Source organism: Bombus pyrosoma, linkage group LG1, assembly GCF_014825855.1.
Source record: "Bombus pyrosoma isolate SC7728 linkage group LG1, ASM1482585v1, whole genome shotgun sequence".
NCBI classification, from domain to species: Eukaryota; Metazoa; Arthropoda; class Insecta; order Hymenoptera; family Apidae; genus Bombus; species Bombus pyrosoma.
Window position 1 is genome coordinate 9,658,096 of NC_057770.1, and position 27,322 is coordinate 9,685,417.

At 30.0% G+C, this 27,322-nt stretch overlaps 2 protein-coding genes and 1 long non-coding RNA gene across 13 annotated transcripts in view; 2 read left to right on the forward strand and 1 right to left on the reverse strand.

Annotated features, from left to right (window-relative positions):
- Positions 1–5,070, forward strand: part of LOC122568232 (leishmanolysin-like peptidase) — a 203,400-nt gene extending 198,330 nt beyond the window's left edge. Inside the window, exon 15 of the mRNA XM_043727752.1 lies at positions 31–5,070. Coding sequence (XP_043583687.1) covers positions 31–186 — 156 coding nt within the window. The 3' untranslated portion in view covers positions 187–5,070. The remainder of the gene's footprint in view (positions 1–30) is intronic.
- Positions 5,071–5,553: 483 nt separating this feature from the next.
- On the forward strand, positions 5,554–11,890 carry LOC122565921. The gene is made up of 3 exons (XR_006316323.1): positions 5,554–5,569; positions 11,324–11,537; positions 11,774–11,890. It is a non-coding gene; the product is annotated as an uncharacterized LOC122565921 (long non-coding RNA).
- The window catches only part of LOC122565886 (trace amine-associated receptor 9), a 96,921-nt gene continuing 76,895 nt past the window's right edge, over positions 7,297–27,322 (reverse strand). For 9 of the 11 annotated variants that reach the window (XM_043722441.1, XM_043722417.1, XM_043722375.1 and 6 more), the window contains 3 exons: positions 21,078–21,177; positions 11,382–11,510; positions 7,297–10,580 (listed from right to left, as the gene is read on the reverse strand). In XM_043722441.1, the coding sequence (XP_043578376.1) occupies positions 11,383–11,510; positions 21,078–21,177 (228 nt within the window). In that variant the 3' untranslated portion in view covers positions 7,297–10,580; position 11,382. The remainder of the gene's footprint in view (positions 10,581–11,381; positions 11,511–21,077; positions 21,178–27,322) is intronic. The other 2 variants (XR_006316307.1, XR_006316308.1) reach the window with 2 other exon arrangements.

Genomic DNA, 27,322 nt, shown 5'->3' on the forward strand with positions numbered 1-27,322 from the left:
GTATATATCTCATGTGTCTCTTTTTTACAGGCGGAACTAAAAGAAAAACACGAATACTGTAAGCCAGGAGATGAACATCCACCTGCGACGTATTATCACAGAGACATTTTGTATTGTGCGTCCGCAGGGACACTTACAAATTTCCCAACATTTGTTGTTTCAATTTACTTCTTTGTTTTTAGATGATGTGTCATCTGATCTAGGTAATATTTTTATCAATATTAGAACTAGACCGAGGAATTATAATAACGTACTATCAGAATGTCGTATAAAAAGCGCTTCTTAATTACGAAATGCGAAGTGTTTGCTTAACGACATAGAAGTATGTTTGGAACCAAGTAATAGTTTCATAATACGAATATCAACCGAGGTGACAATTCTATTTTAATAGTTTATTGTAAAAAGAAATATTTCCTCGATAATTTTTATATTTCTGGACGTATAAAAATATATAGAAGTACGGATTTAGAGGTTCGACACGCGCGTACGGTTAATGTTCGCGGTATTTCGTATTTTACATTTATGGCAAACGTATTTATAATTACAGTGATAAATTTTGACAAGGCATTTTTTTAAGTGCCAATAGTAATAAATATATAAAGGCTGATCTATTTTTGATGGGTCTGTTTATCCCAGAAAATATGTTGAATTGCAAAGAAATGGAGGATTTCAAGAGTTAACAAAACCTATATTTCTTAACACGAAAAGCAACAATATAAGGAAGTGAGAGTAATAGATAGAAGTGACTCTATAGATAAGATGATCATTCAAGAACATTACTTCAATTTTGTATGATATCAACCAACTCTTTTCAACATTTAGTCTTATTGTTCTCATTTACTCTTCGTAGGATCTTAAGAATATAAAATTTATATGTTTATTCATTAAGTACCAAAGTATGGAAATGTATAATGTTATTTTTGCTTTCATAAAGTACAATGTTTCTTTTGAGTCATATAATATCAAGGAGAACTAAATACCTCCAACTATGACCTGCTGTATTCTAGACACAGTGTAGTTGCATATATTACACTCCGAATTTATTAGAGTTTTGGAATAGTTAATTACTTTTGACTTCTAAAAATGTTCATAAAATTAAATATATTTTATCACGTTGTTCTTTTTCTTTATTGAAAAAACTGATAATAGAAATCCTATAAGGTCGTAAAGTTTACAAAATTACTTTCGATTTAACATACATTCTGAGATAAAATTACATAGAAATAGAAATGGATCATCCTATACATATATCATTACTTACGATAATTATGCCGCCCATTTTGTTATCATCTTTTTCTACGAACATCACGTTTTTTCACATTGAATGTGCTGTGTAGTATTTAGGAATTTTGCTTCTTTTATGAATTGTTAATAACAGTCATTCAATGTCAGTTAGTACTAAATAGAGACGAATGATTACATCTGAAAGTATCAAAATATCTGTATAAGTGCCAATATATTACCTGTTTTCATTTATATAACAGCTTTAGTTATGTTATTATTTAGTAATATGTGTAAAATATCTTGGTAACCCTTATTCATCTTTTATGTACTCACAAGAATTATATTTTATTGTTAATTTAGAAGTACAAGTATAATATAACAACCATAGTCTTTTTTATGGATGCAGAGTTGCATAAATTGAATTTTAACCAATTTTTTTATGAGATAAAATGACTGTTATTGTATGGTAACATTCAATCATTTCTAAAAGCTTGTAATATACATACACAGTTGTATTTCTTAAAATATCTAAGTTTTGATACATTTATATAATTTTATGTACTTTGTAGTATTAATTAATGCTATAATATAAAATTCATCACGGAATATTTTTTACTCTCTTATTTAATCATTTTTTATGTAAAAACCATGCAATTGTAGTACATTTTACATCAAAAAGTGAATAAGGGTTAAAGGATAAACTCCTTGCTTTAATTTCTTATTGTTACCTCGGAAATAATTTCAGTTACAAATTATAAAAACGTTCAACTGTTATTACAAAGCTTAGACATGTTATTACAAAGTGTTATTACAAAGCAAAGATACGTTGTTTAACATCGAACTTCTAATATAAATTTCAAATTTGATAATTAGTATTATACATATCTGTATATTTGTTGTTTATTTTCTATTCCTGCATTTGAATTCGTTTTATCGCATTTGCAATAACTAAAGAATTGGGCGACACTGAAAAACGAATTTAATTTTTGTACAATTAAAGAGAGATGATACGAGTTTTGTTTTTATAGTTAGATTATAATAAATATCATATCCTTAAGTATAGGAAAGGTAGTGGGAGAATTCAGCAAGAAATAGGAACATCCGTGGTAGGTTGTTCTGAAAGTACTGTGCGTTTATAAAAATATCAATGAACGTAAATGACATTTCTAAGAAATAAGCGCTAGAGAGTAAGCTGTAAATATTTTACGACTACGTATTTGATAAATAAGAAAACAGAAGAATTTTTATGAACATGAAAGAATATATATTCATGAGAAAACAATTATGCGAATTGTTTCTTTATATTATATCTATGCATGAAACATGAACATTTTGTACACGTTACAAAGAAATTTTAACATTCCACTGCAAAATATTTCAAGTTCAGAATAATTAATAACATGTAAATTATTAAATAATTAATTACAAAAGACTTAGAAAGTTAATATACTTGTAGATATAAAAACATATTGCTTCATCACGTTAAAAGCTCTCACAGTTTACAGAAGAGATTATGCAAAGTGTACTTATCTATCAAATTATTTTTCTCGAAGCTGCAATTGTGGCAGTATTAATGTGGTGAAACTTAGTAATTGTTTTCCTATACATTCCAAAGCAAGTAATGATAATTTCAGAAATTATTGTAATAAAATTCCATTTGATGTATTTAACAATTTGTAACATAATTATGAAATTATTTAGCTTATTACTTTTTGCCGAATTTTTAAGATCATCATATTAATTCTTTCATATCGATGTTCAATTTGAAAAAAAAAGAAACGTATTCTGTATATGTATTTTGTAGAATAAATTCATTTTCAAATTGAAAAAGAATTTTTACTATTTCTTTTTCTCTAGCAAAATTCTTTGAACAAAAATTTAACTCACATATGACCATTTAGTTTACTTTCATAAATAAATATTGTTATTAATGAATATTAATTGCAACTAGTTAATTGAGAAAATGTACGAAAATGTTCATCGTCCTTAATAAGAGGCAAGAAAGGATAGAGCTCTTTCTGTTATTAAAAATTACATCCTTAAAACTATCAAATAAAATATCGTTATGAAAGAATTAAATTAAACGATATTGTGTGTTAAGAAAATAGTACCGTTGTTCGGTGTAAAATAACGACACCTAACGACTGAATAACAAATTTACGCTTTTCTAACATAATGAATGTTAAGTGCGGAATATTATATAAATAATGCAGAACGAGACTAAATATGTTTTAATAACATTACAAGGCCCAATTAATAATTATTATGAAAGAATGTGAAAGCATATACTGCGTGTGAGAGCGTTCACAGGACCTATAAGATACATGTACCATAAAATTTATTACAAGTTAGAAATACTGCTGTAAAATCTTTATCTGATTATTTAATATAAAAGTAGATTGTTGTATGCGACAAAAAAAAGTACAGGGGAAGAACGTGATATATGTATAAGTTACAGATTTTTAGTTTCTTGTCTTTTTATTACAATAACAATCTTAAAATAATAAAACCATTTCATTTGTACGTGTAAAATAAAATAACGGTTTGAGTTACGAAGGACATTCTTAAATCTGATTCTTGAATTAGATTTGTATTTTGTTTATCCTCCTGAAAGGACATATCGATTGTTATAATATTGGAAATGTCATTAATTTTGTACAAAGTATCGTGGATGATATCAATTCTATCAATTATTTCATTATTTTTTTTTGGGGGGGGGGAGATCTGCAAAAATAGACTTATCACATTTATCCTCTGCGATCAATCGCTTTAATTGTAAATGCGCCACTCTATTTTCAGATTATGAAAACGTTCTTACCTTCTGTGTGAAATACGTGTCTGTTCAGAAGATAGAGAAGAGAAAAGAAAGATATTTCGCACAAAACGAAATTTTACGGTCAAGTAAGAAGTTACGATAGAAATTATGATAACGTAGAAGACAATGAGAAAGGGTAAACGAATTATGTCATAAAGGATTCTAAGCAGCAGTAGAAATCAAAGCACGTAACATTGTATGTACGATGAGACGCGTAGAAATTGTACCTTTATGATAGAAGCAAAAGACAATATTATTCAGAAAATTGATTTATATTTTAGTCTGTCCTGTGTCTCTTTTTTAAAGTGTCTTCCTTTTCAAATTTACATGTTATAAAATTTATGTATTATTTTACATGTTGCATCGAATGTACTACAATATAATTTCATTGATTTAAGCCTATCATTATGTAAGTGTGCCATGATTATAAGGAAATAACGTGTATGTTTATTGGGATTCAATATTGTTTCCTATATTATTGTTATATAAGGATTCTTACTGTTTGTATATCATCAAATCGAATTGTAATTTAATTACAAAAAAGGGACTTATAAAAAATTCGTTCATAAAAATTTTTAATATGACACGAATATTTTAAAACTAATTAATTAAATCCGATCTCAAATGTGAGCCAAAATGTGAGTTTATTCGTTCAGTATGTTACATGGATTACAAATGTCCCTTCTATTTGTACTTTTCTACTGTGTATTTTATACTATCTTTATCTTGGAATATTATTCCATCATAGAGTATAATATCCTATCGAATCCATCACTAAAGAATTATGTAATGTAGTTCTATTAATGATATATTATTATTTGTTTATCGTTTTAGTGAAAACATGCTTAGATCATTAATTCTGAAATTCATCAATGTGTATTTCTTTATAAATTCTACATACTTCTCAATTTCGTTAAATACAAATCATGAAAAGTTAAATGAACAGATTTAAAAAGTCAGTCAACCAAATCATAATGGACCTATGCGCGAAAATTTGTACTATTATTTAAATAAAAATCATATCAAGGAAAGCTTGCGTTTGAAATAATTACTATCCTTTAAACAACATTAATAACAATGCCAAGTAACTCGATGTTGCATTATTTTATATTTCTTAAATGTTATGTAAAAGCCAAAGAAGTCATAACATATTTGCTATTTAACAATCTGGATATTAATTAAGGAAAAAGGTGTCAAATAATACAATCAAATGTTTACTGTTTTCTCAATTGCATCATGCAAATACTTATTATAGTTCATAAACTCCTTATACATCATTTTCTTATTATCCTATATGTATATATGTATGTATATATTTTATGATATTATAAATGTATGTACAACTCGACTCATCGACATAACATACTAATTGATTGTTTATTGACAAATATATATTCCCCATGAATATATATATATATATACAGTGAATATAAAAAGTATTTATACATCATCGATTTTTGTTATAAGTTATGCGTCCAATGCAAATATTAGTACATATTTTGATGAAATAATTAAGAAGAGTGAAACTTGGTAGATAAACAAATATTTATTCATCTATGATCTTAGGAATAAACTAATTGCAGACAATCACCAAAAAATATTTAATATTTTACCCCCAATATTAAATATTCACATACAATGTATCTATTAATAATAGAATAATAATTGTTGAAATCCAGAAATTTGTTATATCCACATATAACAAAATTGTTTTCCAGGGAAAATATGAAATATCCATTTAGACTTTATGAAACTTTATGAACAGAAGCGAAGTATCTACTATTTATTCATTCATTTATATACATCAATTTAACGTATCAATTTTATAAACGTTTTAAGTCTTTCTACTACTTATATATTTTGCAATTTCGTATAATATACTTCCATATTTACAATTAATGAAATATTTAATTATATGAGATAAGAAAAAGAACTATCATCTATGTTTAAAAGTACCAATATTCGTTTCAAGTTACAACATTGCAATAAAAAGTAGATGTTGAAATACTTTCTATATATATTGTATAATTCGTACAATCCATTCCCATACGTTGAAACTTGTTGAAAATCACACATAATTTAATATAATGTTGGAAAAAATATTCCTTTACTCTTCAGTACATGAGTATGCTTCGTGAGTATCTAATGAAATATTATAATTACGGGACGTTAATATTTATCACACAATGCGAAATAAGTATTAATAGACGTTTGAACAATATCTCTATGCAATATTAAAGCGAAAATAATTTAGTAGCTAATTTTTGTCGATCGACCATTTTATCGTTCGTCAATATTAATCTAGTTTCATTGAATTTATCAATTCTAATCAATGTTATTCCGGCAATATATATAATATATTATTATAATAGTCGATAATATATCTGTTATATACTTGCACTATTATCCATAAGTTTAATCACATACGCGTTTAGAAAATGTTTAATAAAATTATCAAACGGATGGACATTATTGCTATGAAAGATTTCAGGATAAGGCAATGTTATTTAAGTACTAAATAAAAACAAAATGGATTTATGAAATTTTATAAAACACGAAATAAAATACTATCAATAAATAGAGAACGATGAGTACAGTTAATGATAATTTATTCATCTTTATACATATTCCAAGAATTATATTATATATCAACAATCTATTTTACTGTCTTATCATTTTTCATTTATTTTTGTGTGAAACATTATTTTTTTCACTTCTCGCATGATTCAACGTCATAAAACTCTTGAACAATAGTGCAGTGTATATCATATAATACTGACAACGAAAGTATTTATCGGCTTGCAATCATTTTTTCTTTGTTATTATATAGCTGTTAGAAATTTTCTTATTATTACTATAAGAAAAATCATAGCATATATAATTATATTTGTACAAGTTACGCACATGTATTCATACATGTTAGTCAACAATCGCATGCGTTCACTTGACAATCTCATCAATTTATATTGAGAAAGTCATAGCTAGTATATTCCAATTGCATAACAATTTATAGATAAAACGCTACTTTAACGTAGTGCCAATATTTTTGATATAATAATAATAATAATAATATGTTATTATGAATGAATTATATATGAATGAATAAATAATTAATATTTAGATGATAATAAATAGTACTATAATAAATAAAATAAGATAGTACAAAATGCAATAATTTAATGAAAGCTAAAATAATAAAATCTGCTTTTAAATTGAAAATACTACAATATGTTTTATTAAAATAAATTAAGAGTATCACAAATTATATTTCCATCGAATTTAAAAAGTTCTAAAGCCAAAATAAAAAGCTAAGAAGTGTAATTAAATTTCTTCCCCGGTATAAATCGGTTACAATGTAATATGTCTCTGTTACCAATACACAAAAAATTCCTTCGGTTAAGGCAATCATTTTAGTAAATTGATGATTAAAAAATCATTATTCTCGCTATTAGAAATGTTTTATCTAACTGGCATTTTAGCGTTTCACTAGTCGTTCCTACACTAAGTTCTGAGTACTTAAAATTGATACGCGTTCGCTTATTCGATACAAAAATGATTTGTGCCCTATTTCATAAGGAGCTATTTGTGCTCGAGGCAACGTCAAATGTTTCATTTCATCGGTATACAGGAGCTTTCACGTTGTTGGCAAGCCAACAGGCAGTGTTTCGCTCTTATCATCTCTCAACACTAACAACGCCAATTCAATCTTACATACGATGATGTATAGTAGCATATTGGAAGATTAATGTACATCGTACGGTTATTTTTCTTGCAATATTTTGTTCAGTAAAATATTTCCAATTAAATCCGGTAGCTGTTACGTTCTCCATTCGTATTGTACGTAAAATCAAGCAGTTACTGATAATTGTTTAACGAATAAAATGCGTTGTATGGTACATACTGAGATGAAGAAATAAATAATGAGACATAATATCGATCTAAAGCCTCGTGTAGACTAGTCAAGTTACTCGAATTCAATTTATTTATAACTTAGTAATTTCAGACACGTTACTACAAATTTGTTATTTTATTAATGTGTTTTAAAATATCCTTTCAAATTTTGAAAACAAGTTCTTTGAGTACTTTAGGTTGCAAGTTGCTCCCTTTGAAAGGAGTACCAATTGCAATTTCAGTAATTTGAGCAAACAACCAAAACAAAGTAACTTCAAATTATAACTTGACATTTATAAAATCAAACATAAACTCAAATAACTCGATCAATCAGGTTTGTGTGAACAAAGCTTATACAAAAATGTTACATTATAAGCACTAAACAAGTATTACGTTTAGTATAAAAATACTAGCATTCACAAACAGCTTAGAAACTTAACGAAAAAGTTGACTATCGTACGATGTATTAAACTTTGCATTATCATAACGCATTCGGAATACATTGCATAAATAGCGTACATGTATACATGTACATATATTGACATTTACGTATATATAATCTACAAATATCATATTGCAAATGAATTTAAAGTTGAAAAAAGGTTGTTAAAAATGTATATAATTAGTGTAATATTGTACAACATGGTACGATTTCTACTTTACTACGTGTACAACTTGTGTTACAACAACAAGTATTTATAGTTACTTTTATAAATACCTACAGGACATATTATAGTAAATTTCCAAGTTAATCTGGAGTCCAAGTGAATATCTTCAGTAAGTTTACTTATTAATTGTTCAATATAATATTCAGATAAAAATAAACTTTTGTACTAGAAATGAAAAATAATGCAAAATGTACAAGATGTCCGGTCACTAAGATTTCTTCATTTGTTTCATATAAATTTATACAATAATTAAAACTAAAAACGAAACTACATTATATCGATCTTCTTTATTTAGTTATAGCGTATCTGTCAACCAAACACTAAACTGTGTCTATGTGCAATTTTGCAATTTTATGATAGTTTCTTCTCATCACTCTTCGTTTGCTTATAAAATACTTATATTATACAGTATACAGCGTTGCGTTGCTGGATATAATATTGACGTACACAGAGATACCATTATGTTTCTATCCAACATCATACGGTTATATTTATGATCTAGGAATTTTGTTTTGTGAAGAGACGTTTATTAATAACAATTTCTCAAGCTTATATTACAGTCCCTGAATCGTCTATTCTGTAAATGATATAACAATTGTAAAGTATTCATATTTGCCATTTTCTTCATTTAATTCTTATCACTTTTTTGCTTTTATGTAGTCAAATTTTGTTCACACGAATTGCTACTTCTATGCGTTGAAAACACACTCTATTCACAAATGGTCAGAACATTACAATTTATTGCCGCACGATGCATAGTAATAGTAACAACAGTAACGACAACAATAACTATAATGATTTTAATAACCACGACAATATGTGGAGAAAATATATCTGTATTATTATACCAGATTTAAAATATATAATATAATGTGTAGTACAATAGAATACTGTTAGTACTCCAGGAAAAGTTAAATTTTAATATTCCTCAAGAAATGTTGCACGTGATCCAATATTTGGACCTATATAACAATAAACAAACTTAACAAATATGGTAAATATCAATCAAATTAACATAAGGCTATACATACCTATCTACATAAATATCCAATTTAAGTTGTTCCATATTTGATAAATTTTTCTAAAACAATTGCTTTATTCAGTTATCATAACAGTATAGTTTAAAAAAGAAAAGAAACATTATAACAGGTAAATTAAATATAGTAATTATTGCAACTTCTTAAATACTATTTTATACCTATAATTTGTGCGGTTATTATAAATATATGGTATATCGGCAAAAAATTACAGGCATATATTTCAGCGAAATGCCTTTGAACTGAAACGATACCGTATAACAGACAATCGTTAATTATTCACTAATTATTAATGAACACTAATCGTTAGTGATACCAAGGAATCTTTTGCTTTTACTCTGAAACCATAGAGAAGCATTGAAACTATATAATAATTTTATATAATTCGCTTAAGTTTATTATTATATTTTATATTTTAATACTACAGACATGTACTTACATTTTAATTCAAATTATGAAAAATCGTATTCTTAACTTCCAAGACAGTACGCCTTGCATCTTTCGGTTAAATATCGTTAATCTATAATAAAAAGTCTTAAATCTTTGATTAGTAGGAAATCGTACTGTGTTCGTCGACGAACATCAATTTTCTATCGTTATTTATAGCACGTTATGCCTATCTTCAATAACGTGTTTAGTATTTCAGATAAATACGTCAACTGGATTCGACGTCTCGAATCAAATCCGGTACGCTTTTGAAGCGCGTATTTTCCAAATAATATCGGCGATTACGTCGGATTTGCGCAGAGTGTTCGCGCCGCAACATTTCTTCCTGCAACGAATATTCCATTATCGACGAAGACGAGTTATTTCGGAAATACTGGCGATGGGATGACTGTTCAATTCCAGCGTAGTGAATCACGGAGTGCCATTCTGCCGCCACGCTATACTAACTAGCATGCGTTGGAGATCCTATGTCCTCCGTTTGCGTGGCGGCATCCCTAACTGCAAATATAAAATTCTAATTAATTATATCATTATAGTGAGATACAACGTTCTAATAGAAATAATTTTAGCGAATAGCGAGTAACAGAGTGAATTGTTTCAGAGGCAAACTGATATAATAGAACATTTTTCCACATTGCATATGTTGAGTTTAATCCTGTTACGTTCCTTCAATCCAGTTTCTCTTCTCCAATCCTATTTTTCTTTCGATAGAAAAGTTTACGAGATTGCAGAAAAATTGTTACCGATATTTTTTTAATATTTATTTGCTATTTATTTTTTAGTATTTCTTTTTTTTTAAGTAAATATTTCGTTGAAACATTTACTTAAAATCTACCTTCCACTGAGATTGATTTTCTTCGTGTTTTTAGCGAATTTTATTGTTACATACCAAATGCGGGATTATTCCATTAGCTACCTAACTCTATATCTGTCCCAGGAATAAGTATACATAAATATAGAATTTCCACAATTCGGGGATCGAAGTTCAACGGAACACTTAAACTATAACCAGTTGGTACCGCCATTTGTACGAACACATTAACGTTAATTCGATATTCTACTTTTCAGTAGTAAGTAAGCTCGTTAACAGAATCTGGAAATCGTCTGGAGACTCGAAGTTAAACGAAACTTTGTATTCTGAATTAGTCTGACTTCGTACTACGTCATTTGATAACTTCATCTTCTTGCTATCTCCTGTGTTTTATTATTATATTACAACAAGTTTATTGTCCTTGTTGTAGATTGTAGTCGTGTGCACTATATGAGAGGATGCGTGTATATTAAATACCATGTGCATACCTCACGTAGGCGTAGCATCACTATGTAGGACATGTCCGGTCTCCCAAGGAAGTGGTGGCGGTGTATTGGCTAATGACGAAGAGGAACACCGAGCCATCGAAAATCGGTCTATTGAGCAACGCTCTAAACCTGCAAGCCAACGTATCGAAATAACATGTAATAAATTATAACACTATTACACAACTTATATATCTTTTGACCAATAGAACAATGTAATTCTGCTTTCTGAATTAAGAGAAATTTTACGTTCTTCCGCAATCGATCGGTACGTCAGATTATTGTACATGAATATACGTATAGTATCCTGTTCCGAAGAATAGTAAAAGTTGATTTACGTTATTGTTTTTATTATTATTATTACAGATTTATATTATATTAGATTGTTATTTCAGATATGGACCGGTAACAGGCGTTTCCACTCGGACAAAGACGTTTCATATTTATATCATCAGTTCCGGCAACGTCAAATATAAGAGCAATATTTCTTCATCTCGTATAGTGATAACAAGATTTCGATATCATCCAATTCAATTGAAATAAAAGTTTTATATCGACACGGTTTCGCTAACTCTAGTTACAGTGTATGTACAGTACCTCAACCACTTCCTGAACAATTTCAGTCCGCGATAGATATACAGGGTGTTTAAAAAATGGGCGATACTTATAAGACATAGAAAAGATTTAATCCTACATTTTCGACTGATTTTCGTAGAATAATCTTCCCGTCGATTACCTACTCCTGTCTAGCTGGAAACTGAGTAAATTCGCGTCATTTTTCCAATTCGATTTTCTCAAAAATCATATTTCCGAAGCAATTTCGTTTACGCTTCATTTATGTATATTGTCGAGGAATCTTCCTGACCATATTCGAGCCACGAGTTACGGACTAACCTGTATATTCTCCAGCTGTCTCAAATAGGACATCTTAATTAATTCATCAAGCCGCAATGAAAATTAGCAAAACGCTTCGGAGCGCATTAAATTGCCGCGAGAACATTGGGAAACACGTGAGACCATTCAAACGTAAAAAATGTGACGGGCGATACCGAGTTCAACGAACAAGTGGAATTTACGACCTCGTAAAATTCGAATTGAATTGCATCTGTCGCACGATACATTATCCGTACTTAAAAAGGATACAATTTTTCAACCGTCTGTACACACGAATGTGTACGATAACCAAAATAAAATAAAAGCAAGATGAAAGTGCGATATCTGGGGCCAGTGGTGCGTACACGAGTCAGGCGTATTTCACCAGACTCGTAGAGCAAACATTTCAGCGGTGAGTTGATAGTTCGGTTTGATTAAACGATCTTTTGAACTTGCGCTGCGAAATACACAAATCCCTGGTTTTTTCAACGAGAACCGTACATGAAGATTTACTTTGTTCATATATGAGAAATAAAAGTGGACAATGATATTAAGAGGAATTCGTACGACGAACAGATCTTGCGAGAGTAGCATAATAGTTGTAATTGAACGATTGAAATGGCAAATGACATACGATCAGTTACGAAAATCTCCATACGTCCTACGACAAGATTTTTCTTACTAAATTAAAATTTCACCGAATATCGTATGAAGTTAGAATATTTTTTGCGAAGAAGTTAAAAGTTACTTCGGCAGCTAAATAAAATCCTCGCGACATATTAACATAATCTATAGTTTGAGATAACGAGGCTATAGAAATGTGATTTTTGTCCACTTATCCGTCTGGATATTTTTGTAAAATAGCATATTTCGTTAGAAAATAATTCTCATGATCCTATTCGATGATTATCACGATCACTAAAATTGAGAATTCGTGGTGTAAGGACACGTCCTCTCTTTGGGGGACACGTTCTGACGTTTTGTCGGCATTGCGGACAGTTTCATCAGGATTAGAGTGACATACTGATAATAGTATGTGGGTTGTGGTAATTTGCTATTAAAACGAGGAATTATTTGTATCGCGGTGCGTTGCTAACGAGTAGAATTCAATTGGTAAATTGGACAATTAAAAATAAAAAAACAGTTTCAAACATCTTCCTATGCCACGATGAAACTCAGGCGGCTAACAAGCAACGTCAGACAACCAAAAATTTTGAACTTTAGTGGAACTTGGTGTGTATGTAGAACATATTCGAGCGTACAAAGACTAATTATTTCTCTCTTTGAAAAGTCTCTTTATTTAAAAGATTTATTATTATTGTATGATGATTCATATTTTATTACTGAATTAATGCAACGATATATTCAAAATTATTTCTCTCAGAAAGTATTCATAGAAGATAATAAATGACTTATAAGAACTATGTATGTACTTTCTGTCTAGGAAAGTTTCGGAGATATTTCAGACGAATAAAGTTATAGCCTTGTTCTATACACATTATTTGCTTTCCCGCATGATTTATCGAGAACTGTTCAGTGCATGTAATATTATCTGAAAATGTGAGTATCGTGTTTTATTGGAAAACTATCAATGTTGTACAAATTTATATTTATGCATCTTACGGCGTTTTATAGAACTGCAATAAATTTTGTAGATATCTTCTGTGTAGATGATTATTCGCGTGGAATTAATACGGATAACATTTATTTGTGTTTATTCCTGTGACATGATTCATACATTAAATGTATTTATATATTCATGTTTATGAAACTACAAGTGGAATACATTATTATTTTCATAATGTACATCTAAAATGAGATCTAGAAATAATTTTGACAGCGATAGCTGTGTATAAACTAATATTTAATACTTACTGTAATAAATTAAATTAAAAATTTGGAATGTTCTGTAAATGTTATATCAATGAAATCATATTATCTACGTTTCATTTTATGCTAAATATGATACATTTTATGATATGGTATATGTAAAACAAAATAAGGAAACAATTTTGATTATGTTAACAAATATAATTTATAGTATATTTCATTATTACAATATTTATAATAAACAAAAAGTATTATTTTGCGCTGTTCAAGGATATAGATAATTTTCTCGTTACTTAATTGAATAACATAAATTACGTAGTTTTTAACAAAAGTGAAGAGTCCAAACTTTTAGGTGTTCAAATAAATTATAGATGAAAGAATGTTAGACTGTTACAGAATCTAATCTTTTTTGAAGAATCAAGAGCGCTTTAATGTGATCAATGTTTCGAGCTAATTACAGTAACATGAGCCAGCCTTTTAATAGCATCCATTACTGGAGTTGACTGTGTTCTCTCGTGCACCGTCCATAAACGAAGATTTACAGCGGTCTGATAACAATCAGTTCCATTTAACCACCGAACATGGATGTCTTTTCCATAAAATGCATTATTCAATCCAGACGTTTACGTATTTAAAACTGATTATGAGTCACGGAGTATCAATATTATTAACTAAACGTTAATAATAAATTAAGTTTTGGTAATATGTATATGCTGCCCCATATGCTGCAATTATTAAAACAGTTAAAATACAGATAATTAATATATCAGTATAAACACAACAAGAAATAAATTGAAATGTCTTTGAAGAAGACAAAGTGAACTACATAAAACTTTATCAATTTTTATTTTTCTAACTTTTAATTCAAATTCCATTTTAATTCATGCTTCTTGCAACCTTTAATTTAAACTTTTATGCTTAATGCTTACGGTCGTAAAACATGTAGAAACGCTGTTAGCAGTTTACTTTTCTGAAATATTTAATATAAGATATTTCTTAAATTAATCACCACCATTATCAATGTCATATTTATTATTGTCTATTAACGAGGCAAACTTCATTTTAGAAATTTTGTTTGTTTCGCGCCAAATGAATTTTTATTTTCATATGTGTAAACATGAATTGTAACAGTGCTCGTATACGTGTATGCAGAATTGCTGTGTATGGATTTGAATATCGATACACTATCAAAACTATCATAATTGAATGTATCGTATTGCGGGTTTGAGTGCACGAAGCTCTATTATTTAAATGCAATACGATATCGCAAACAATGAAATTAGTAATTTCCAATTAATTAAATTGGCGATACATTACGAACACGAAAATAACAATTACGTTACTTTTGAACATGCGACATATCTTTAGATAAGAACAGACAATTATTTATTAACAATAAACAATATTTATGAACAATATCTATATATGCGCTGCTAATTAATTAAACATTAGAAATTACGTAAACATTAATTCACTTGGAAAATTAAAAATAACTTAGAGTTCGTCATAAATATTGTAGAAGTAAGTCCAAATCGCGTGAATGTGTATGTAAAGCAATTTTGAATGCGCTAAATGAAGAGGTTAAACGGTACAGACAGATTTATGCCGTATATGTAAAAACGCTCTGCGGCAAAATACAAAACGTCTATAAATTTAAAATGCCATTCAGTGCCATGAACACTTTCATACGCACGAATTCATCGATTATTTAGTTGAATGAATTTTAAATACAATGTCAATGATACTGTTTTATGCGAAAATATAACGATTTTGTCGCTGCGTTTGAAGATCATCGAGCGTTATTCAGAAGTTTTGAGAAGAAGTTTTATGAACGAACCACTCGAACATTTAGTTTGGTCATATTCACAAGCATGCTTTTTCTAGTCGCAAACAAATGAAAAATATTATATTTTAAATTGTCAGGATGATTAGATAATATATATATGGTTTTGTATTGTTCAATCATGTTTCTACTAGTACGTTCAGTTTCCGTGAACATTGCAACTAGCTTCTTTCCAAATTGCTAAAAATCTTCAAGCCTGTTCACAAATAGTTGCATTTGAAATGCTATTATTTCTAACATTAATTTATTTTCAGAATTATATTCACGAAACGCCGGAACAGAGCACAACGTGCTGATAAAAACACGATTGAAAGCCACAGAACCGCAAATACGCCAGGATTCGAATAAATTGTGCACGGTTATGAAAGTAATTATCATAAATTGTACGAAGGGAAAATAACCGTGGCCTAATTTCTTTTAAAAAAAATCCCCAGAAATTCGTAGTCGCTAACACATATTTCCTTTGCGATTAAAAACTTCCCTCGTGGAGCTGTAAACTAATTCGCGATTTATTAAAAAGCCTGGAAACGCGCGGCAAAAGGAATAGGACGGGCCGTCGCAATAATTTCTCGTGGCGAAGGTGCTATTTCAACAAAACTCTCGAATCTTTCTTCGTATGCGAGGCAAGTAGCAGAAGCATCAGGTGTTTAGCAACAGTTCTCACAATAACGGATTCATTGGAGAGAGGAATGGCGAAAAGTTATTTTTACAGATGAAAAGAGGTTTAATCTTTTTCTCTCTCTGGACAGAGCAGATGGCTTTGCGTATTACTTCCACGATTTGCGAAAGGAAATGCAGATATTCAGACCCGTGGAGAAATGGAAAAAGCCGAAAAACTGAAATAGGATTTATAAAACGGAGATTGAATGGAAGATGGAGATTATGTTGATTTAGCTGATGCATGAATAAACAAATTTTCAGCACCAACTTCCGCACCAAAAACTATATCAAATGAACTATCTGAAAGAAGATATCGAGTATTACGCGAAAGATGTGTCAAATTGTGCAATAAGTTTGCTCGTAGACACGTAAGAACGTCAAATATCGTTGCTTTGTATGTATAGGATTTATTTAATTAACGATGTATGTCTTTTTATCGCCACATTTTGGGAATTTTTTTTCATTTTTATCTTCAATTTTTATTAAAATTATTATCTACGATGTTATGAAAATGGTTACAGTTTGTATACCTATTACGATCGTTGAATTAGGTTTCATCTTTCCGTCGCATTAATTTACGCTCCTCTTATATTTGTGGTTACTACGAACGTAGTATAAGTACGTAGTTAAACGAAATTTTTTCTCTTAACATTTTATGCCGGGGTAATACATCGTGCTATACAATAGTGTTCTTAAAAGATGAAATATGGGCAAATTTGTTAAGGTGAAAATTATGAAAACATTAAATATATGGAATGTGCTGCCATTTCTTAGCATCGTATTTATCTTTCACGCTTAACAAGAAATTAAATAAGAAAAAGAGTCATTTTTTAAATATCTTCTTTCACTGATTGGTCATAATCGAATCAATTATAATTAAGTTATAATTGTTAAAGGTTATTGTTAGTAAACTGCGAATGTTTATACAATACAAGTAAAAAATGGAATCTATAGATAAAATTCTTTTGCCCATTTTATTTTATAACGATATTTGTCTATTTGGCATACTTTTGCACGAATTGCTAAAAAAAAAAAGGTTTATTTCTTCCAAAAATTTTAGCGATCATAATGTTGGATTAAAGGTTTCTTTTTATAGAAAAATTTTAGTTTCTTTCATAAAAAGTAAACATATATCAATTTGTATGTTTAAATAGGTTTTGCACAGTACTACAATTTTTTCTTTAAAGGAATATTAATTTTATTCTTTAGAATACTGAAACAACAGACATTTTAATTTTACGTATCTTTAATTTCTTATCCAAGGATAATAATAAACCAATGATTGAAGCAGTCTCCTTTCACGAATGAAAAGAGTTCCGATATTTTCCATTTTTTTCTTTCTTTTATTTCTATCGATTACCAATCTACATCTATTTCAACTTCAACATCCGAAATGATGGAACCGTTGGTTTTCATGCAGATTGAGAGTTACATCTACGCGCAAAGATCGTTTCCGATTGTTTCAGATAAACTTCCCGATTAAAAAGATTTGAAAGTTTGTGTGACGGAACAAAAAACGATCGCGATCTGCAAACTAAATTGTCAGGACAATGGTTCGTCACCAGAGCTTCATACGGCTTATCAAAAATATTGACGTGTATTCCTTTTTCATCACAATGTAGTAATCCCATGTGAAGATAACGCACTATACAGATACCCGTATTCATAACTGACTTTTCTGTTGAAACTTATAATGTGAATAGTTATTCAACATTCCTATTAAGCTCGCCAATTTACGCAGGTAAATGGATGAAAGTTATAACTTTTAAAGAATCCGGTAAATATCACCCTCATAAAAGTTTTCTTTATAGGAGAAGCTACGGCGCACGTGCTAACTAGAAAGAAGCCAAGTTTAGTTGTAGTCCTTGCAAGAATGGAGATGTACGACTGGTTCAGCCAATTTCGAATAAACTAAATTCAAAATAAGGATTAACAGAATTCCAAATAGCCGCTAATAGCCATCAGAGATGGATACGATTCTAAATAAATGAATTAAAGTAAAAATACTAAACCTACGTGTGATTTTGTACGAAATACGAAAAAATATTTAATTATACTAGAAAAAGATACTTAATTACAATGTAATGTATAATTTCTGTCATAAAATCAACTGGACAATTTTTTATCGTGACAACCTTCCTTAATGACAATTCCATGAATGAATAATCTGGTAGAAAGTTTTTATTCCATTCATTAATCATTCATGGCATACTCAATGTCGTGAAAAGAATCTGACTTTTCAAACATTTTCAGACTTCCCCTGTATGATTCCATGCTTGGCCAAGTACGTGCGTACAATATTCATTATCTTATCCATTGTTATCGTTTATTTACACCCTACACTATGGAATCTGCATATCCATGTTACCTTAATCTTTGCGTTACGACATGTTCAAAATTAAAAACTCTCATAATAGAAAATATAAGACGCCTGCTGCTTTACGTTGACATCTGACTTGCCAGCTTTATTAAAATTAAAAGTATAATACTGTATAATGTATAAATAGGTAGATATATTTATCATACAAGTTTTCTTTTTTATTACGATTCTATGCTCTGTTCTTTCAAATAACTCTTCGATATACAATTAATTATTTGGAAATTATTAGAGAATATTTAGAAACTCGAAGACGTTGAATGTTTATTCGCATTTCATATAGGACGTGGTTCACATATTTTGCATTCAACGGATGCTGAATATTTGTCACTCGGCGGGCAATTACATACACGTGACTTAAATGCCGTTTTCCGAATAAACACATGGCGTACAGATCCACAGAAACATTTTAGCCAGGAATTCACTGAGTGCGGAATAATTGATATTAATATTTCGAATGTTAACACTAAAATCAAAACACTTTCATTTATTAGTTTTTAAACTTTATCCTGTGCGAATTTTATTTCAATATGCAAACGATTCTTGTTCGATATGGAACAACAGTAAAGCGTTTAATTTCACTTATTTGGCTTTGCTATACCGTAAAATAAAACAGGTATACCGGTGTGAAATTTCATTCACGGTACGATCAACATGACTCATTTGAATGATAGCTTTTAGGAATGAAATCCCAACGTAAGGAATAAAATTCACTGTATTATCAAAATACTTCGTTTGTCCGTGTGTAGAGTTATGTATTGATAAATTAAATGGCATAGGAGACGCACCTAAATTTCTGTACTTACGTCCAGTGGATGCATGAGATATGCAAATGACGGATGATGGAGTAATTTACAGAAAGCAGTTTTAAGCAGCCACTTTACACGGATAATCGTGTAAAACCCTAAACGGATAGCGTATTTTGTTGGGAATATTGTATATTTTGTAAATATTTTCTATTTATTTCATTCACGTAAACTAGAATGATTGTGAAAGCTTCCTTTATAAATTCTTAAGAGTACAGTAACACGATTTTGAACATTTAATAAAATAATTCTTATCCCAGAACGTGTTTATTTTTATCTTTCTTCCCAGAAGTTTATTTCAATGTTAAATGAGAAATGTTGAAGCACACGTTGAATAGAGAAAAGCAGGAAGAGCACTTTATCCCCTTGATCGCTATTCAACAAAAGACCCTAATTGCTCAATATCCGTAAACTCTACTGTAAATAGAATAGTAATTGTCTATTCAAGGTCGTTGAGGGGTAAATTCTATTACGTTAGACTAGAGGAAAGTAAAAAAGAGTAGTACGTCGGATAAGAAAAAGCTGGAAACAGTATATCGCTGCGAACAAAAGCTGCAAATATCACTTTATACAAGCGATACGGCGATATAAAAAGCAAATTGCGTAACATGATTATAAATGAAAGAATGTAATAAATCTTTACTGTAGCTGTAGCTTGTAATTTCGTCTTTGAAATATACGTTACAGTAGAAGCCCATTTATTTGAACCCTTTGGGGCTAAACATTTCATGTAACTGGAGAATTCCTATAATCGCATAATTCTCTTCAGTATAATTTCTCATTAAATAATAGAAACTAAAATTTATATTTACTTATTCAGCTAATAGGAGTTCGTTTAATCGGGCACCGACTAAAATTTTGTTTCAATAAATGAAGTTCCACTGACTAAAATTTCTAGCTTTCTCCGTGAATGGCTCTATTCATACGGCAATACGAGATTCTATAGACGTTCTTTACGATTGTACATTTACATACATTTTACTGTACATCGAAATAAACTGCATAATTACGGAGAAAGTTTGTTGTATGAACAATTTTTTGGTAATGTCTCAAGACATTTAAAATTGAAATTCTATTAGGGAGAAAATGAAATAGTATTTAAACTAAACCACTTCCCTTTCAATAAAGTTTCACGCCATCATAGATCTTTAATATATATGCATTTACTTAATCTATGGAAGTATTTTTAAATTAATACATATTTAATATATAATTAATATATATTTTCACTTGCAATGTGTCGACATAACATTATATAGATATAGTTTTGCTACTATCGAATTATATTCTCTATTAAATTGAAGCCATACCTGATAAGTCAACTCCTCCTATACTGCAAACATCAAGACCACCTGTGCTAGTAGCGCAACAATGCTGTTTCGGTCCCAACGGTTTTGGCCTACAAAGTACCTGCGTATAAACAAGGAAAATTCAAATCAGTGATACGCTCTATTAAAAATGCTAAATTAGAGAAGAATGTGATGACGAAAACATACGTTTATATGAAATTTATCGTTAAACATTGAAAAGAAGGAAATTATTATATTGCATTGTATTGTGTTGTATTGTACCTATAATTACAAGAATTGAATTAACATTTAATGATTTATGATTGAAATATTTCATTGAAATTTTATTGAGATCTATGGTTTTAAAATTCTGTTTTCTATCGTATCGTTGTTTTGTAACATAAGTTTATGAAGTTGAAAAATTTAAGTTATTTTATTCACATTTATTATAACATAATTGATAACGTCGATCCAATTTATATAATTGGAACATGATACCCCGATCAATTCCAGAACGTTTGAAAACCATAATATTTTATATTCGAGTCTCATAGTTCAGCTACGTTCTGAATGGTCGAAGTAAAATACTGAAACTTCTTCAATAATGCATGAAGTTTTCTGTGTGAATTCGCCAACAAAGGTTAATATGGCTGAAGATCAGGCAATGTAAGTATCGACTATCGCGATTTCTTTTCTTTGAAGTAGACAAAAAGTTATAACCTGTGATATTCGTCTTTCTTGATCGAATCATCAAGCACTTTTAGTGACTTATTAACGCTCAACATGGGAATTATTGAACCATGCTTTTGAATAATGGATTTAACTTAGACTTACTTAACAATGTCAAATATAGGTGGAGTTAATTGTTCATTGAACCAAGTATTGGAAAATATAAGCAGAAAATTGTTTGAAACTTTAGTTTGCCTCGTGAAGTTGAAACTTCAATTTCTCTCAAATCAAATTATATTTAAAACAAAACTTCAAGTTATGTATTTTCATAAAAAGGAACCTATATTACTTTCAAGAAGTAAAATTAAAATATCAATTTTATTCACTTTATTTTATCATCATATTAGCAAAAGTGTTGAGCGTTTAATATCTCGTTTAGTATTTCGAAACGATTATGGTAGTACAAATTGTATTCTTCAGATAGAGAATTGTGCACACACGTAAATGAACATTGTGGATTAGTGGATTCGCTAATTACCATTGACCGGAACACGAGCGCGTGATATATCCAACCCTTGATGGACAAATGTTCCTACAGGGAAGCATTTTGTTCCAGAGTACATTGTTCACCCTCAGGAGTACAAAATACTACTAAGAGGGACCCCGGAAAATTTTCCTCGTTTATTAGAATTTCCACTATTAAAAATGAACAGGTGAATTAATATAAGAAAAGAGAAATGCTTTCGTAACTTTCCAAACTTCAAATGAAATTTCTCGAACCTATCATTAAAAATTCGTACAATAACAGTGACAACTTTGATCTTAGCATCGAAATAATCTTTAATTATACAGAGAGTGACGAAAGGGAAATAGTTACGAACCATTAACAATTTCTGCAATTACAAATCAAATTTCCAATGAGATTCTTTGTTAAACGAATTCGACTAATTTACTTATCTGATATAAAAAAAATCACATAGTTTGCTGTTTTTATACAATTTTAGCGAAGATATGCGGCGATATAGTTGGACATTAGTTCTCCTGTATCTGCGAATATCCTGCGGACATACTACTATAATAACTCAGAGACTAACAGAGATCTAGTGCTACTAGTTTGGCAAATTAGTCCAAAGCAAGGATGAACAAGACTTTAAGCTCCGTGATCACACAACACGTCAATCGCTGTTGAATATGTACAAACGAAATATTTACAGTAGAGACTTTGAACTAATACGAAAACATAACTGACAAATAAAATTTTTTAATAATAGAATTAATATCTTTTTGTTTGTACTTCAAAAAGACTAAATTTCGTTTATTTGAGCAGGGGTTGTAGATAAATATTTAAAGCTCCCATATCTTTCTAACAACTACGTTACTATATTGGGTTGTTCAGAATGTATTCAGTATGGAAAATTCGTAATTTGGAAATCATTACATATCTTGGAAAAATTTCACTGCACAAATATCGCTTTCAATCAAACGACAATGTTTAAAAATGCGAAGGAAGAATGTTCAATGTTACTCTTTATCAGGTTAAAGGATAGTTTCAAAAGCTAAGTTTCTGACGTGATTTGAACAAAAGGATGGCTCAGTCAAATGTCTTGATATTTCTTCGATTCAATGCAGAATAACGTATTTTCCAATACTAATGGCTTAAAATTCATTGATATAAATAAGCTCGTGAGAAATTAATGTCTGGCGCCCCACTAATTTTCATCTAGTAATTTATTATCATAGCGTTATAGAAAACGGTGATAAATTACAGGTGATGATATTCGCGGAAATATAACGTGAAAACATTTAAACGCATTATCGTTGAAAAGATTGGACTGGAATTTACTGTGCTGGAAGATAAAGTGCAAACATGATTTATCACGTGAAACAGATTATACCGCTTATATAAATGTGACTATAAATATATACGAATTCCCATGCAAAGTGGACAATTCTGAAAACAAGCACCAAGATTAAAGTGTTTGGCTCTGTAACTACAGAGGGATAAAGAACATCATAACTAATTCCCTTTCTAGACTGAATTATTCGAGCGTACAAAAAAGAGATCATACGGTATAAAATGTGACGAGATTACAATGGCATGGGATTATATACCAGAAATTATGTACTTTTTTTTTTGTTTTTTGTCGGAATATCATGATTGGCATCTTTAGTAAAAGTGATCTCTAATAGAAACACGGATTAATAGTATTAAGATAAATAAATAAAATAATCAGATGATTGTACAAAAAATTTGTACAAAGATAATATAAAGCTTCTGCCTCGTATCATCGTTAAAAGGAAAATAGCTACGCTATAAAACTAATTAATCTGAAGTTTCATATTGCTTATTAACATTTAAGATGAGAAACTTCAAAGTTGCAATTTATTCAAGGAAAGGCTGTTTGAATTAGTTGGGTTAACAGTAAGTAAATAAATTAAATTTTACATTCGCGTAGGAAGATAATAATATGCAATTTATTAGGATCATTAAACTTTAGTTTTCAGAGTTATTATTAATTATAGGATAATTTAATTGGAACTTGACGTTATTTATAACACATTCACTGGCAATGAGCATAAATATATACATTAACGAGACATAATCGTTAGGATGATTCATTAATCGTTGCTATACTTAACTAATGTTTCAGAATATTTTAAATTGCATGAATATACATGATATATACATAACATATATATAATATATATATATCATACAAACAAAGTTTGAGTTTCGAAGGATTCCGAGATTTTGGGATTTCAAATGTTGCGACTGTAGTTACGGGCTTTTTTAATGTATGCTTGAATTTTATAACAATTTTAATGCAAATAAATCTTACTGACAAGTAAGAAAAACGTCTTCTCTGCTGATAATTGCACAAGCTGAAGAGATTCCTCGAATTACTATCAAGGGTGCTGTGGCAGTATGAGCTGTTGTTCCATCTTGCTAGAACTATGTCTCCCTTGAGATCGATTTTACGACGATACAATTCTAGAACTAGGAAATTCCCTAACATCTCTCTCTATCGAATACAAGTGACCGTGATCATTTGTCTAGTCACTTCAAAGAAATAAGACCCCACAATTTCTATGCTATACCACATCAGATAACACATACATGTACTAGCTTCATTGAAACTTTAAACAAATCTGTTTCGCTGAATTTATGCCAACAGTATATAACTTTTACCAAAATATACAAACTAATTAATATCCACGAACAGTATTCATTTTTTACAAGACTATAAATTGAAGTTACCTATTAAAAGATTCAGTAATAGTATACATTTCGTTTGGTATCGGCACCTTAATAAAATAATCTTTAAATCAATTTTGAAGAACCTTCTTCATAGTTTAGAAACTAAACAATCTGAAGATCAAGACATTAACGTTTTAGAAACGTATGTATATAGCACACATGATACATATGCAACGATTTTCTACAATAATTGTTCAAATACTTTTGTAATTCGCTGTGTGCAGATCTCCTTCCTCGAGTAAAATCACCATATTCAGTAGTTACTACAAAATTGAATCCAAACGTGTCTGCTAATAATTACCTGGCTGTAATAAGATGCCATTTTTTAAAATCAGATTTTGCGCGATGAAGAGGTCAGCACGAGAGTCTCTCTGCTCGTTCTCTATACGGACATATATCAACGTGCTTGAGCAGAGAAAAATTGGTGGACACGGAAGCCGCAGTTCTGTGGACGATGGACTTGCAGCGGGATATTCTATGAATGTAGAGGAGTATGGCAATAAGCTTCTGTATAAAAGCTGAACCTATATACGAACTTACACTCTCACCACTATCGTTCCTTCTCATTCTGTCTTAAAGGTTGTCGACGTTGCTTGCCCGCGGGAAAAAGCATCCATCCTTGTACGCCAGGACCAAATTGAACGACCTTATACTATCCTGATAAGGAATGGTGTAAAAGAACAGGACGACCCGTCATCGATAGATCAAAAGTACATTTTCAGCCACTTGATGGGTATTATAAAGTTGGAACTTGTATCTTTTACTTATCGTGTTTAATATGTGAAATACGTTTTGACATATTTCTTTGATAGATTTTTTAATATATCATACGATGAAAAATTCGAATTTATATGCTTTTCATAAATTAGTACGAGATTATTACTGGAAAATTGGCAAGATTCTTCATCCGTGTGATACATATAGAATAGAACCAGTCAAAACTTTTGCTATTCTCTGTTCGTTTAATAAAATCAGCGGCGTGAACGTATTTCAATAGAAAAGTTTTAATGGTATTCAAATCACGCGAATTGCCTGACCATAAGAATACGTGGATATTTTTCGGTACGATGTGGTAATAAATTCAATGAATTAAAAAACTGCTCTATATATATGCACGAATTCTTGTAATCATAGTAAAACCGGGGAGAAAGTTATTCTACGTAAGAAAATTAGTTTTAAATATTTTATATGAAAGTCTTTCGTCCGAGCCTTCTTCTTCGTTGGAATTGATTTGGGAAACTGATCAAACATACAGAAAATATTACACGATTGTCATTTCACCACATATCGAAATATTCTTATTCTTTCTGGAACAAGCTCTATCTATGAAAGAACAGCACAAAAATAATTGAAACGATTTAACGGATGTGATAAATCTCTACGCGACAGATCACGTTCATCTGTAATTAAGAATGACGAATTGCACGAACGCATTGAAACTGGTGTAAAATATGCGCCGATATTGGCTCCAATATTCAAACGCTATAACTTAACAGCAAGAAAACGACAGTGTTACATAAATGTATTTGGATGTAATTTACATAACGATACAGATAGTATAATTTCTTCTTTAAATTAATTCTTTCTAAATGTTGACATTTATTCATATAAACGTAATTACTCTAATCCTTGCATTAAAAATATTGTAAATTAATATTTTCAAAAATGTAGCAATAAAATTTCCAAGAAACAAAACATAATCTGTGGTGCACGTTCTCTTCCAATCCACTATGCTAACAAACATGCTGAACACAAACAAGTCAAATCGAAATGGAGACACATATTTCGATGCACAGAAATCAACAATCAACTATGAATTAACTATTGTACTAAACGATAACAGGCAAGCTAGTGGCGGACAGGAACACAAGCGTTTCCAGAAGATTAAAATTTACGGGACACCAACGAGCTTTTCGGAATTCATGGGCTGTAAAGTCGAAGCACGGAGATGTATGACCGCTACCGTGAGGGTCAACATAACGTATCTCGGGGACATGCTGAATCAGTGAACAGCAAGGGAAAAGGATGAAAAGCACCGAGGAGAAGAAAGGATCGTTAAATTGCAGAAAGTATTGGAAACGGGCCATTCTACCTAACGCCTATTGGATCAAATAAATCTTATGTTTTCTGTAACGTTTTATCGTGCCACAACGTTTTTACCGTAACCACTCTACCGTTATTTTCTCACATTCGGGCGTGAAAGACCAAATTTTATCGCATATCGTACGAAATGCGAAACCCTCGAGATATTTACAGCGAAGATACGCTGAATAAATCTTTTGAATAATCGTGCAATAATTTATGATAAATTGAAATAATACACAGATTAAAACTCTTA